Genomic DNA, 13470 nt, shown 5'->3' on the forward strand with positions numbered 1-13470 from the left:
ACAAATACATAAACAACAAATGGTGCAATTCAGTCATTGCAACATACAAAGATACTTCTTAAAAACAAACAACTCTCAATGTAGGGCACTTTAAAACCAAAATAATTTAAAATGTTGACTATGACTTGGTACGTTAAGATGATGTTTGCTTCTAGATGTCTCAGTTACAGAGGCTGTTTTCTCTTGGTGTGATTGGGCAGCTGCTGTTGAACTGTGGGAAGAAATGATACGTAGTAATGACTGAGGTTTATTCTCACACTTGGGAGTGGGGGGAAATCCAAGTCAGAAAGTTAATTTTGCTTGTTTAAGCCAATTTTTATTGAACTGTCTTAAGTGAATACTTAGAGAAGGTATCTGTACACAGTAATGGGGATTAGCCAACCTCCTAAAGACTTTCAGTAGAATTAATAATTTGTTTTACAGTTCTAAGACTGAGTGTAAACGTGGAGTACCTGTATGCTCTGGTTTAGTACCAATAGGTACAGAGGAGCTGACAAAGTTAATTAGCTGACTTTTTCTTGTGTATGTTCATAATTTTGTTTTTGCAGAGATACTAACACATCAGTATGAACCAGCAGAACAATATAGCATTTGAACTAGTTAATTAAAACTCTTTTCTTTTAACTTTAGCTAGATCTTCTGAAACTGCTTGTACCATTCGCTCTGTAGCTTTCTTCAAACTGTTTGCTGTCTCTATGGCATAATCCAGAGTAGAACTTAAAATCTGTTGGAAATAATAAAATGTAGCCTTGTTAATAGTGAAGGCAAATGTATACATAGGTACTGGAAAAAGGTGATGTTTAAGGTTTTGTCAATGATTGTCACTCTGAATACAAGTTGAGAAGTAAAAATTAAGTTGTGATAGAGTGCTCTAGGATTCAGCTTGGTAGTATCTGTAAATTACTTCTCACTTTGACTGCGTGTTCATCTGAACTGAGGGACACTTACACCTTTCTGATGTATCAACTCCAGTGTGGTGCATGTTTTGGTACTGAGAAGGCTTTCTTGAGGTTTTGATAAAGGTTTGTCTAGCTAGGCTTTGTTTCAGTATATGAAACAAAATTCTAGAGATAAAATCCAGTGCTATTTTTTGTCTGTTTCACCATTTATACAGGGACTAAGTTGCACAACAAGGCTGTGAATACCTGTATGAAGTAATACACTAATATATGAGCCAAAATGTTTGGAGTTTGAACTCGCTGTTGTCTTACCCTCAAATGGACTACACATGCTTAGATTGTACTAATCAGCTTGCTAAGAATGGGATGTTCTACAGTGCCATGATGTAGGGAATTAATTCTTTCAAGAAAGTGTGGCTTTAAGTTTTCACTCAAAAGTCTTACATTTGCGTAGGAATCATTGGCATTTCTGTTTCTGATGCTGATCGCAGATTTTCTTTGGGCAGATTTCCTGCCGGGTGTGTGTTGATGTGAAAGGATAATTTTATCATATGTGCTTGAACAGCAGGTTTGGGCAGCCTCAAAGGATTTCCTGAAGATAAGATATATAGCATAAAATACAATTTAAGTAAGAAAAAGAACTTCTAAACTATGAATCACATACATATACCTTAGCACGTGGTTGCAAGTTAATTTTTCAGTGAGTAGAATTTTCCATTGAATTGCAAAGCACAGTCCATCATTATTTGTGTTCTATCTGCATTGCAATGAGACAGGAAATGTTCTAGGATGCAGAGTAAGGACACTTCTCATAATAGCAGCACTCTGCTGCTGCTGTAACTTTCTCTCACAGTGTTCTATGCCACTGGTTCTCAAGTGCAGCTGCTGCACTTCCAGGCAATTACTGCTATTGAGTGAAGCTGTCAAAAAATATTGTGACAAAACTTGTTTGCATTTCAGTCTAGTCTGTGCTACTGCTAGGAATCCATTTTATTTCTGTCTCTCTCAGTGTAATTTAATGTTAACGACAATTAAAAGTAGGATGGTTACTTATAGAGAAATAGTTGGTAGCAAACAGCTGCATCCTCATACAGGCTTGCTTTTGAATCTTTGAATGGGAACATCCTCTTAAATTGAATTTTTTTTTTCATTACTAAATGTGTCAGCTAAAGAAGTTACATTTTTACTCTTCATTAAATTAGAAGGAGCGAAGAACTAATCTAAGAATTGTTTACACATGTTCTTAGAGTAAATATTTCAATTTCACTGAAGAGTGAAATTCTAATATACAACATGCACTGCAAAAGATAAAACATTCTTCCTGCTTATGATACCTGTTTTTGTTTTTTTCCATGCTGAATCTCCAGCAGTGGGGTTTTCTGTTGTACTACATAGTCATTGCTACAGCTTACCTTTCACAAAGTCTGGTTACAACTTCACCTGGCTGTTTGATTTTTTGAGCCTTTTGATTGGAGATTCTCTTCTGTGAATAAGCTGGAGTTGTTGAGGCCATGTTTAAAACAAAAAAGGTAATTTTCTGTCTATTTTAACATTTTTTTTCTCTTTAGCATAAATTAAAGATCAAGTAACTATCACTGCTGAATAAGACTTGAATATGTTTAAAGGTTTTTTGTGTTTGCTCTTGAGTTTAGTTGGCAAATGGAATGCAGATTTACATTCAATTTCATACAGTGAAAGACTGCAGTGGGAAAGTGTAGAATAATCAGTGTCATAATCCTAATAATTGCATGAATACTATGTATTGATTAGTAGTTCCACAGGATTTCTAGAGACAAATGACTAAATTATACTTTCTTCTTGATGAAATTTTATATTTTTCTCCAATTTTTTCTTACGCCAGAGGGAGAGTCTAAGTGTTAAAAAGTACACGTTCAGATGATCAACATTTAATTTTTTTTAATTAAGCTCTCCTTGACTTTGCTGCATGTCACACAATATGAGGGTAGAGCTGGAATTTTCTTTAGTACTTGTTTATTTTACATTAGGTAATGGCTGGCACTATAAAAGTTGGCACAGTAATGCCTAATTTTCATATCCTTTCATGTGGCTCTGCAAAATGAGATACTCCTGCTGTAAATGCAATATGAAAGGGATTTCTCTCATAAAGAACCAGGGAAAGTTAAATCTGTCGTGCATGGAGATTAAACTTGACCAGGTGTGTAAAAATTGGATTTACAGTGCTAATGACTGCTTATACTAAATTAAATGTGGCCTGGTATGTGCAGCGTGGTTTTCTGCCCCTTAAAAATGAGCCTGTGTTTGTTGATTAGACATCATACTTACAGGATGAACCACAGCTGCTTTTTCTACATAGGGTACAAGACTGAACAGACTCCTTGTAATTCCTGAGTTTTACTTGATCTGTGCTTCCCCTGGGGCATCTGCATCTAAGTCCTGGAAACAGAGACGTGTGGTTTAGAAAAACAAAACTAAAAGCAATGTTTCCTTGTTCATAATTTTGCTAGCACTGTACCTTTTCTCTCTCCACATAATCTCGTATTTAATGACTTGTAACTTAGAGTGTCACAGTTGACAAGGTCCTTGCTTTGTGAATCATTATAAGAATCACAGCCTGAGAAGTCTTCTGAATCGCTGCCTAAAATTCAAAAAATAAGTTACAAGGGTCTGAAATATGAGAAGCTTTGGCTAATGTACCCAGGTAATTATTTGGCTTTCAGCATCATGATGTCAGAGCCTTTTGCTGCCATTAATGCTACTGCAATTTGAGGAAGTACTTTTCACCCCCAGAAGAATGGGCATTGAAATCAGGATTAGCTTTCAGCTGTCTGCAAACTTTGAATCTGTTTTTCTGGTGGTGCTTATTTTCAGACCAAGAATTGTTGGTTTTTGCTTGTTTGTTTTAATGAAGTTCTCCATCTCCCTGTCCACAGTGTTATGGAAACAGTGCAGCATAATAGGAACGGGATGAGAATCTGAGCAGCTCTAGTATGGCACTGCTTTAACTATTGCACCAACCAGTACAAACAATAATCCCAGTGTATTATATTAAAATCATATCACAAGAAAGTCTAGGACAACTGATAGACAAAAGGTAAGAAAACCTGTATATTCAGACTTAAAACTGAATGTAGGACAGCTCATGCTATTCTCCTTTAGCTGCTGGTTACTAAAAGCTTCAGAATAGTCAGAATATTCAGTGGAAAGGTAAAATCATTTTTAAGCAGAATAACGAAGTTGAATCCAAAAACTGAAAGTGGAAGTACTGATATGAAGTGTCTCAGTTGTTAAGGTTGGAATCATCTTCTAGAACATGAAGTAAGTGCACATCAGAGGAAAAAGCAAAATCAAGGTATTGGGTGCATGTCACCATCATGCTCTTGAAAATGTTAGCAGTAGTAATATTTGGAAACTTATCTAGAAAGCTAAATTAGATTTATAGAGTAATTCAGGACAGGACTTCTGGAGGTCACCTGATTCTGTCCCCTCTCGAAGTAGCTTAGATTAAGTTGTTTAGAACCCTGTCCAGTTGAGTTCTGAACATCTCTGAGAATGGAGATGCCACAGCCTCCCTAGAGCAAACTGTTTCAATGTTTGACCAAGTTAAAAATCTTGCATTTACATCTAACTGAAAATTGCATTGCAACCTGTCTGTTGCTTCTCTGTCACTGAGAATTCCACAGTGAATCTGACCTGGTGTTTTTTTTAGCTTCCTTTTTATTCTTAGTGTTTTGTGCTCTGCTGAGCAGTAACATCTGTTAAAACTACAATTTTCATGTTGAGACATAAAAGGAATGTATTTCTTCACAGGATTCCCCAGCAGGTTTAAGCACAGTTCTGACCTTTGTATACCCTCATGACTTACTCCGGTTGGTATCTGATAAATCAGTAGGTTTTCTCTGCACGAAGAGCGGAGATGTTCCAGTTTTTCCTTCCTGGATGTTTGTATTTCTTTGAGCATGAAAACAGAATGTATTAATTGTATCTTAATATTTCTATGATTAGACTTATAAATATCTTTTACTAATGAGTAATTGCTTCTTAATTAATCATATTTATTCACAGAAAGAACTTCACTTGTATCAGTTATCTGAAGAGGTGGTAAGCGGAAGTTTAAATTAATTATTAACCAGTTGAAAAATAAGGAACCTTTTAGTTAAGGGACACATTCTGACAAAAGCACCCTGACTTCCCATACCTGTTAAAAATGCTTAAAAGTAGAGATCTTGATAATCCTGTATTGGACTAGTAAAATAGTATGAAATCGTAGATACATCCATCTGTTACCACTGTTTTGATACAACATAGGTTAAATATGATTTGGTTTCTTAGTAACTTTGAGCTGTTATTAAGGCTTTAATTTAATGCCTTTGGATAATTAGAGGAGTATTGGAGATGTACCTTCTGAGATAAAAAGAAGGAGGTTCCTTGTTTGATTTTTTTGTTGTGTATTTTTAGCTTTGGGTGTACAGGATCACCAAGTTTATTTGGAAAAATTTCTGCCCATTAACAGAATGATCAGAAGGTTGAACTAATCTTCTTTCAATGACAGAGAAAAAAGTAGAAGCTAGTTTTACTAGACAATTACTAACACCTACCCTGTAAAATAATCTGACAGAATTAGTTACTCTGACTCTGTTCTGTGCTGCATGCATTCTTTTCCCAGAAGCTCTGCTCTCTACCAGAACTCAGTTCAGTTCTCTTTTTTTTAACCTTAGATTGGGTAAGGGGAGACCATTTATTTCATTTTTCTAATCTCTTTGAGATGTTTAACACTCATAAAATGCTTCCCAGGAGGGTGGAGATGGTATTTAGAATTCTCACAAGATTTTGATCATTGTATGTAAGGATCTGCATGTCTCACTTTTCTTGTTTAATTAAAAATACCACACAAATATTGACAAATTATCTTTTACTGGCACTGTACTCTGACTAGTTATTCACATCCTGAATTTGTGTGGCTGTCATGAATTTTATACAGAAATAGGATTTAACTCCTAGGTGAAAGTGATGGTGGTGTTTTGGCTTCAGGAAATACTTTCAGACTCAGAAAGGTAGGAAGACCAGGCTAGGAGGAATTCTTTGATATGTAGTTACAGAATTCTGTAGAATTTTTATTCTGGAAATATTCATGTTGCTTTTCAGAGATTTCAGTCATCCAAATTTTCTTATTCAGCAATTAATTTTATCTATGTTTTTATAAAAACTTCAACAGCTGCTTCCAGGTTTCCACTTACATGTGAAGACAAAGATTGCACTTTTTGCCTTCTAAAGAAAGTTGATTTCTTGGTGGGATTACATCAGTTGTCTGACTTCTTTCTCCTTCATGCTTCTTATGGAAAAACGGAGTTTCAGTACCTCTTCTTTGTGGAAGATCAGCAGTGCTTGAAACGGCAGAGCTCTGTACAAAGTAACAAAGCACAGGTGCAGGTGGGCCTTGCATTGCAAGGAATGACTCCTACCAAACAGCATCTCCTCAGGTTCTCTTACCATTTTTCTCTGAAGCTTAAATTGTCTAAAACAGATTATGAAAGCATTTGTTGAGACTTGCCTATAGATTTGTAGAAGGCAGTAGGATTTTTTGGGGGGGAAGTGCGTATGTGTATTTATGATCTGCGAGAAAATATTACTATGCTTAGGAGTAAACTCAATTTTCTCTAGCACAATACTGTTTGGTCTTCTAGTAATTCTGCATCTTAACATCTTGGATGAAGTAATCTTGGACAAAGTAATTTTTCCTCCCACGAAATGATAGCGATTAATTCCCCAAAACAGCTTTGCAGAAGTTAAATTAGCTACTCATATTTTCTTACTGTGAAATGCATGCTTTTGAAACTGGAACTAAGAACATTCAGTGTAGTTGTGTTTTTATACTCAGGTTTCTGTTACAGTTAATAACATATTATGAAGTTAATATTTCATTAAAAACATTTTCTTTTGAAGTAACGGGCTATCTAAAAGCATCATGCTCTTGCTAGAGGAGAACATACAATTACAGAGGTGCACAATAAAACAGAATAATTGTAGTCTTTAATAACAGTCAGTTACCTCACAGAAAGACTGGGCAGCTTCATAGGAAGTCAGCAACGACGACAGGCTGCCTTTGCTGCCATCGATTTGTTCTTGAATGTCTTCAAGCAGCATGCCAAGTTTGAATATTCCTCCTTCCACTCTTCTAAATCCAATCACAACCCACAATTACTTATAACTCTCCGAACTGATCTTTTATTTCTTACCATGATAACCATAGCGGACATCGCAGTACATTTCCCATAGGAAAAAATAAAATGTATGGAGTTGATAGAGTCCCTTTTAAGTATTTGAATTAATCAAATTGACATCCCAATTACAAGTAGGATATATAAAGCCTAAGGTGAATTTTGGCCAAACAACTTCTGGTTTACCACATTAAGATAATATTTTCACTTCAGGAAAACTCTAATGGATAGATGAAGTAAAAGCTGTAAGATAGTCAAAGAAAAGATACTGATGTACTATTTAGCATTCTCTTCTAACCTCTCAGGATCAAACTCTCCAAGGTTGATAGGCTTGTCCTTGTAGTTCTGCAGCTGTAAGCTGTGGTGCTCTTCTCTAGCTTTTAAGTAATTTCTTTCCAAGGCATCAAGGTATCTTTTCAGTTGATTTAATGCCTTCATCAATAAGAAATAATTCAATACAAAATGTCACGATAACTTAGCATAAGTAGCTATCACTGTGTCTTGCTATGTAAGCCAGATGTTATTTGCAGAGCTGTTGGTAAGAATTTTGGTAGTTCTCTGAACTGAAACAGGACTGCATATTGTATAATTTACCTAATACTCTGTGCTGCTCTATTATGACCCAGTAAAATAATAAAAATTATTTCTGAACTGATGCCCTGCATGTTAAAATCCCTAACTTACATGGCAGCTTCAGGCATCTTATTAATAGTTTTAAGCTGGAATCCTTAAAAGATTTAATAATTTGTCCACCTACTGAACACCTTTATTTTTGCTTCCTAATCTCATACCTTTAGTCTGAAATGAGAAGAGTAAACGTCCATTTGAGGTAAACATCATGCATCTTGCCAGGAAATTTTAAGTCTACAGCTATTTCAAGTGCATTTCAGATAGCTCAAAAAACATAAATTAATTTACCAGATATTTGTCTTGTAAAAGGAGTGTTTCCTGGATCATATGCTTAGAGAAGTCTTCCACCTTCAGGACAAAATATTAGACTTGTATTACATTTAAATGAATTTGCCAAGTGAGTATGGAAGTTGAGCATCAGTGCAAAGCATATATTGAAACAGAGCTCTTACTTTCTTAGTCAGTTGCTCTGTGTGATCCTTTAGTATTTGAGACATCTTTTCTCCTAGTGTTAGTTCTGGCAGTGAATGCGAAGGATTTAGACACTGCACTTCTGCTGTCCCAGCTGCTGGTACTGCTGATGCTGCTGTTCCAGGCTGCAGTCCTAAGGAATACAAGGTAGGCTTGATCAATTGCAATTTTGGTGCCATAAAATGACATTAAACATTCCTTTGCATAGTAACTGTCATTTTATTTACTTGCTTTAAGCAAACCATGTGTAGGTTGTACGGGGACAGGAGCACATAACGTGATGACATCAGGTGGTGTCCCAGCGTGTCCTGAGGAAATGGCAACGCTGGCATTTGCCGAGTCTGACTGAGGAAGTATCTGTTAAAATGAGAACCTTCATTATAGATACAATGTACAGAACACTTACGGACAGGACAAAAAACTTTAACTGAAAATACGAAGTGTTAATGAAATTTATTAAAAGACTACCCTTTAATTTTCTGAGTTGATAGTTAGGTGTGCGAAGCATCTCATTGTATAAATACTTAAAATACTTCTGCTCTGTGTTGTGAAAATATTTGTATAAATGGGAAATACAATATGAAGGTGACAAAATAGTTTTAGGGGATAGTCCTAGAGGTAAAGAAGAATGACTTTTTAAAAAAGACATTTATTTTGAGAGATTTACCTTAGGATTAAATCTCAGGTGGCCAATATGATTCTGGGTGTCAGCATCTCATTTACAGCCAGGAAATAATAGGGAAAACTATTAAAACTTGTCTCAAGCAACTTACTAAGATGTAAATCTAGGAATGGAGTTAAGAATCTGTAAAGCTCAGTGAATGAGCTCCATGTCAGGGCATAAAATTGAGCAGCAGTTATCTAATTACTTACAAGCTTTAAAATAAATTCACTGCAGTAAGAGAAATATTGTTGTCGAGAAAATCCTTTAGAAAGAATTGACTTGTAAATAAATACCAGTCTCAGTGGATGAAGAGTGTTAGATGTGAAAAGAGGCAAAAATGTCTTAACATGGGCACAGTATAAAAATAGAACGTTGTTCTTAAAAATGTATTTGAAGTATTTTTTTGTGAATTGACACATTTAAATATAACACAAGAAATAACAATTTATAGTGGATTTCCTAATGATTTGATAGGATGCTTTATCATCACAAACATTGCTCCTGTGTTAAATACTGGAGTATTAAATAATATTCAGCCTTTAAATAATTGGTAATGACAGTTCTATATAAAGTCAATCCTATAGAAATTTATTTGTGAAAGCAGCTGTTGAGTGAAATAACGTACTCACTGGTACCTACAGAGTGCCTAGAGAGCTAGTCATGTTAGATTTTATGGGATACAGAATATCTTCGTACTGGATAAGAGTATTGTAAGAAGAATTTCTTCGAGCATCCTAATTACCTGTAGCTGCTGCAGCAGTTCTGAAATACTCCTTTCTTCTTGATCCTCGACTTCAGCAGAATCAAAGTAATTCTTATTTTCCAAAATGTTGTTCACAGTTACTGATTTACTTAGCAAAATAGGAAAGGGTTTTGCTCTCTCAGATGAAGGAACTGAGGTAATATTGTCAGGGTTTTTTAGTACTTTAACTTCTGAAGCAACTTGAGAGAAGTCAGGAAGGCAACAGTGAGCTTGCCCTTGGCCGTATTTGAGCTCACAAGGTGAAACTGTTCGCTTGAACAGGGCCCTCTCATCTTTCATGTTTTGAAAGATGTGTGTATCTCCAGTCTCATCAATCAATTGTGGATATTCTTGTCTGCACCCACAATGATCAGAAAAAAAAGTAGGTTTCTTTGAAACAGATCTATTTTCATGTAAAGAGTTTCCATTTTTGTCATGAGCCTTTATTTCTTCGTGCTTTTCGAAGGCATATTCCTCGGAGCTCGTTGCCCATTGTTCGTGCACTAAAGGGCCTTGGATGTGTTCTGAAGGCTCAGGTTTGCTCCCAGTGTCATCGATACTTTCAGTAAAGGACACCTCTGGTATTGTCTCACATTCAATTAAGTGGCATGTGCTTAGTAATTCTCCCCTAGATAAATGACGCAGGAGGACTTGGGACATCTTGGACGTAGTTACATTTTCTTTGCTCTCTGGTTTACTGGAACTACCAACAGGTAATTCCTTCTTAAAGGAGGCTTCACTTCCCAGCATTTCAACTGGAACTCCAGTTGTTCCTCTGGTGCCTCTGTGATGACTGGAGAATTCTTCAGGCTGTAGAGGAGTTTCATAATTGGCTGCTGCTTTTATGTTTTGGTTATCTTCAGAACAGGCTAAGTTTAAAATACCAGAAATACCTTTTGTACAACTACAGGCATTCAAATGATCTGAATTATTGTTGTATTTACAGCTTATTCCTACATCTCCGTCATAAACTAAGTAATTTTCTTCCTTTTCAGTTGCATCTGTGCTACAGCTTAATGCATCTGAAAATGAATTATTCATTTGGGCTTTCATCCAGTCTGACAGTTTGCGCTTTTTTGTAGTCTCCATATCCAATTTATGTAGAATATCAATGCCATTGCTTTGCCAGTTGTGGACAGAGCTTTTATTATTGCATGGATCAAAATCTGGAATGTATGATTAATACTTATTTTAAACTCAAATATACACGACCTAAATAATACCTAGTTATCTATTTAATTAATATTTAGTTATCTCCCTAATGTAGCTTTTTTAGAACAATCGTACCGAGATGGATGCTTCCCTGTTTGCAGGGTAGTGTAAGCCTGCATTAACTGCTGGAGGAAATAAGACACAAATGACAAAAGCATCGGGAACGGCAGCTGCTGCCAGCTACCAGTCCTTGCTCATTAATCCTGCTGTAGAGGCAAAGACAGGAAAAATCGGTAACAGAGCCACGAGTGGTACTAGAGTTCAACCTCAGGCTGAAAAAACCCAAACAAATCCCCCAATCCCTTTCCGCCCCGCTTCTCACAAACTTTTTTCCCAATTTACTTCTCCTCCCCGTGCATCAGATAAAATAAAATTAATTAGCAGCTCCGCATCCTAAAATGCATTGTTTCACCTTATCTGCAGCGGCTCGAGGCGGCAGAGGCGAACTTGCAGCCTCGCTTTCCTACAGGCACCAGTGCACCAGCGCTGTCGTGCCATTCCCGTTCGGGGGCACAGCGCTGCGGGGCCCGTGCCGGTGCCAGGCGGGGCGGGCCCGTGCCCGTGCCGGTGCCAGGGCGTGGCGGGCCCGTGCCGGTGCCGGTGCCGGTGCCGGGCGGTGCCTCGGCTCCTCCCGCCCGCCGCTCGCCATTGGCCCGTGCGGATGATGCGGCCTCGCCGGCCGTTGGCGGCCGCGCCCCTGGGCCCGGGCGCGCGCGGCGGCGATTGGCGGGTTCGAGGAGCGGCCGCGCGTGGGCGGGCGGGGCCCGCCGCCCCTCACAGCCCCGCCGGCCCGGCTCGCACGGCGCCCCGCCGGCCCCTCGGAGCCCCGCCGGCCCGGCACGCAGGTGAGCGGTGCGGCGGGGAGCGCTGGGTGCCGGAACCGGGGCTCCGAGCGCGGCCCGGCAGCTGCTGCGGCCCCGAGCGGCGCGGTGTGTTGGCGATAAAGTCGCGGTGCGGCCCGCTGCGGGCAGCGCTGTGCGAGCCCGTGCCGTGTGCCGGCAGCCGCCGAGCGCCCTTGGCGAACAAAGGCGGGAGGTGCCCGTGCCCGGCGCGGGTGGGTTGTGTGCCATCGTCGCCCTGGTGTCTCTGGAGGGAGCCGGTACCAACAGGGATGTGCATCGGGTGGCTCTGGGCACTTGTGTTGTCCTAGCGAGATGGATAAAGACATAAAAGCATAAGGACGGGGGTGAAACTGGCTGGTAATAGAATCAGAACCAGAGGATCTGCAAGCATAACGCGAGGAGTGAGGTCTAAGGGAACAAGCTCTAAACTCTTGTTCGAGAGTTTGAGTTAGGCATTGTGTTGTTGAATATCTAAACTCGGATTATACCAGACCTAGTCTCATTTATTTACTAGACTGTAGGTTTTGCTAGTGTAGTTCCTGCCCTTCTGTTGCCTTTTTACTTTTTCCATGGACGAGCATAGTAAATCGGAAATCGCTCTCTGTCCCTTTATTGACCTGATTGCTGACACATTTTGCACCACCTTGAAGCTGTGACCTTTCTTCTGCTTTAGAAGATTTTTCAGCCTAATGTGCTATTCCTGATAGAGTCTTGCCAGTGACTGCAGGGTTCAAGTATCCTGGGTTGCCATGGAGAGCTGAGCAACCATCTCAGAATTTGGAAGAACGTGCTGAGTCTTGCATCTCAAAAAGATCAGTTAAGATATTCTAGTCCCTGCTTAAATTTTGTCTGGAAACTTTATACCTCTTTTTAAAGTGATAATTCTATTAGACATGAAACTGCTAGCAAAAAGACCTCCTCTAAAAAAGGCCTTCTAATTTCATTGCTTATATGTATTTATAATGTGTTAAAACTAATTTGTAGGCCTGTCCAAGTGTTCCTTCTTACTAGTTTGATTAATGGTTAGCAGTGGACTTCTTCTGGACTGTGGTTATGCATCCCTCTTCGATAGGAAGGACTTTGTACTTCCAGTAACTTCTGTATAAAGAGGGGACAAAACTTACCTGAAACCTAATACAGCTTCATTGGACTAGAAGAAACCTATGGGAGTCTTCTCAGTTGCTTTATTTAGCATGCTGTTGTTTAAATGCTCTTGTAACTCTTTCAAGCATCTTAAAACTACTAAGGATTGTACATTGCTACTACTCTTGCTGCAGAATTACTTCACAAATTGATGGTTTGAGGGTCAGAGTAAGTTTTGAAAAGCTTTTTTTTCTAAAAAGAAAGGCTGTTTGTCCATAGTTTCAACTACTGAACATAAGGGGATTTAAAATTTTTTTAGCGCTTACAAATTTTTAGTTTCTCCTCATCTTCCCCTTTTTAAAATTAATAGACAACATAGTTACACTTTTTGCCCTCCAGGCTTATTTTAAGCCTTTGTGTGGTCAGTTTCACTTTCCACAACTTAGTTCTGCCCAGATCTGTAACTGTAGTCTTGATTTCAGTAGCTTTTAAGGTAATATCTTAATGAAATTGGTTTTGTTTGAGGAGTGAGCAGTCATCTTAAGGCTTTCGGAGGGATCATCCTGTTATTGTTATCGCTGCTCTTGCAAATAAAAGCAAAGAGAGATACCAGGTACCAGAAAAACCTTAAACTTTTCTTTAGCCATTTAGTAGCAAGTCAGCTGTATTGTGAAAATATCCAAAAAGAAAAAAGGTATTATTCTGTGGAAGACCACAATATTAGGAATGC

The 13470-nt window shown here is 38.5% G+C and overlaps 2 protein-coding genes across 6 annotated transcripts in view; one reads left to right on the top strand and one right to left on the bottom strand.

Annotated features, from left to right (window-relative positions):
* On the bottom strand, window positions 1-11288 carry AKNAD1 (AKNA domain containing 1). 4 transcript variants are annotated; one of them, XM_040073158.2, is made up of 14 exons: window positions 11228-11288; window positions 9604-10413; window positions 8425-8554; window positions 8179-8330; window positions 8015-8074; window positions 7395-7528; window positions 6927-7053; window positions 6116-6279; window positions 4744-4829; window positions 3394-3516; window positions 3204-3314; window positions 2312-2393; window positions 1344-1491; window positions 1-211 (listed from the first exon to the last, which is right to left on the bottom strand). In XM_040073158.2, exons 2-14 carry the CDS (start codon window positions 10351-10353, stop codon window positions 161-163), a joined length of 2118 nt encoding a protein of 705 aa, XP_039929092.2. In that variant the 5' UTR covers window positions 10354-10413; window positions 11228-11288; the 3' UTR covers window positions 1-160. The 4 variants fall into 4 exon arrangements, with proteins under 4 accessions (XP_039929092.2, XP_039929093.1, XP_039929094.1 ...); XM_040073159.1 differs by having other exon boundaries at window positions 1-724; XM_040073160.1 differs by lacking the exon at window positions 11228-11288 and having other exon boundaries at window positions 1-724; window positions 9604-10710.
* Window positions 11289-11601: 313 nt separating this feature from the next.
* The window catches only part of GPSM2 (G protein signaling modulator 2), a 28394-nt gene continuing 26525 nt past the window's right edge, over window positions 11602-13470 (top strand). For both annotated transcript variants that reach the window (XM_040073214.1, XM_040073215.1), the window contains exon 1: window positions 11602-11660. The gene's annotated coding sequence lies outside the window, so the exon portion shown is untranslated. The remainder of the gene's footprint in view (window positions 11661-13470) is intronic.

The sequence above is a fragment of the Hirundo rustica genome, chromosome 9, assembly GCF_015227805.2.
Source record: "Hirundo rustica isolate bHirRus1 chromosome 9, bHirRus1.pri.v3, whole genome shotgun sequence".
Classification (NCBI taxonomy): domain Eukaryota; kingdom Metazoa; phylum Chordata; class Aves; order Passeriformes; family Hirundinidae; genus Hirundo; species Hirundo rustica.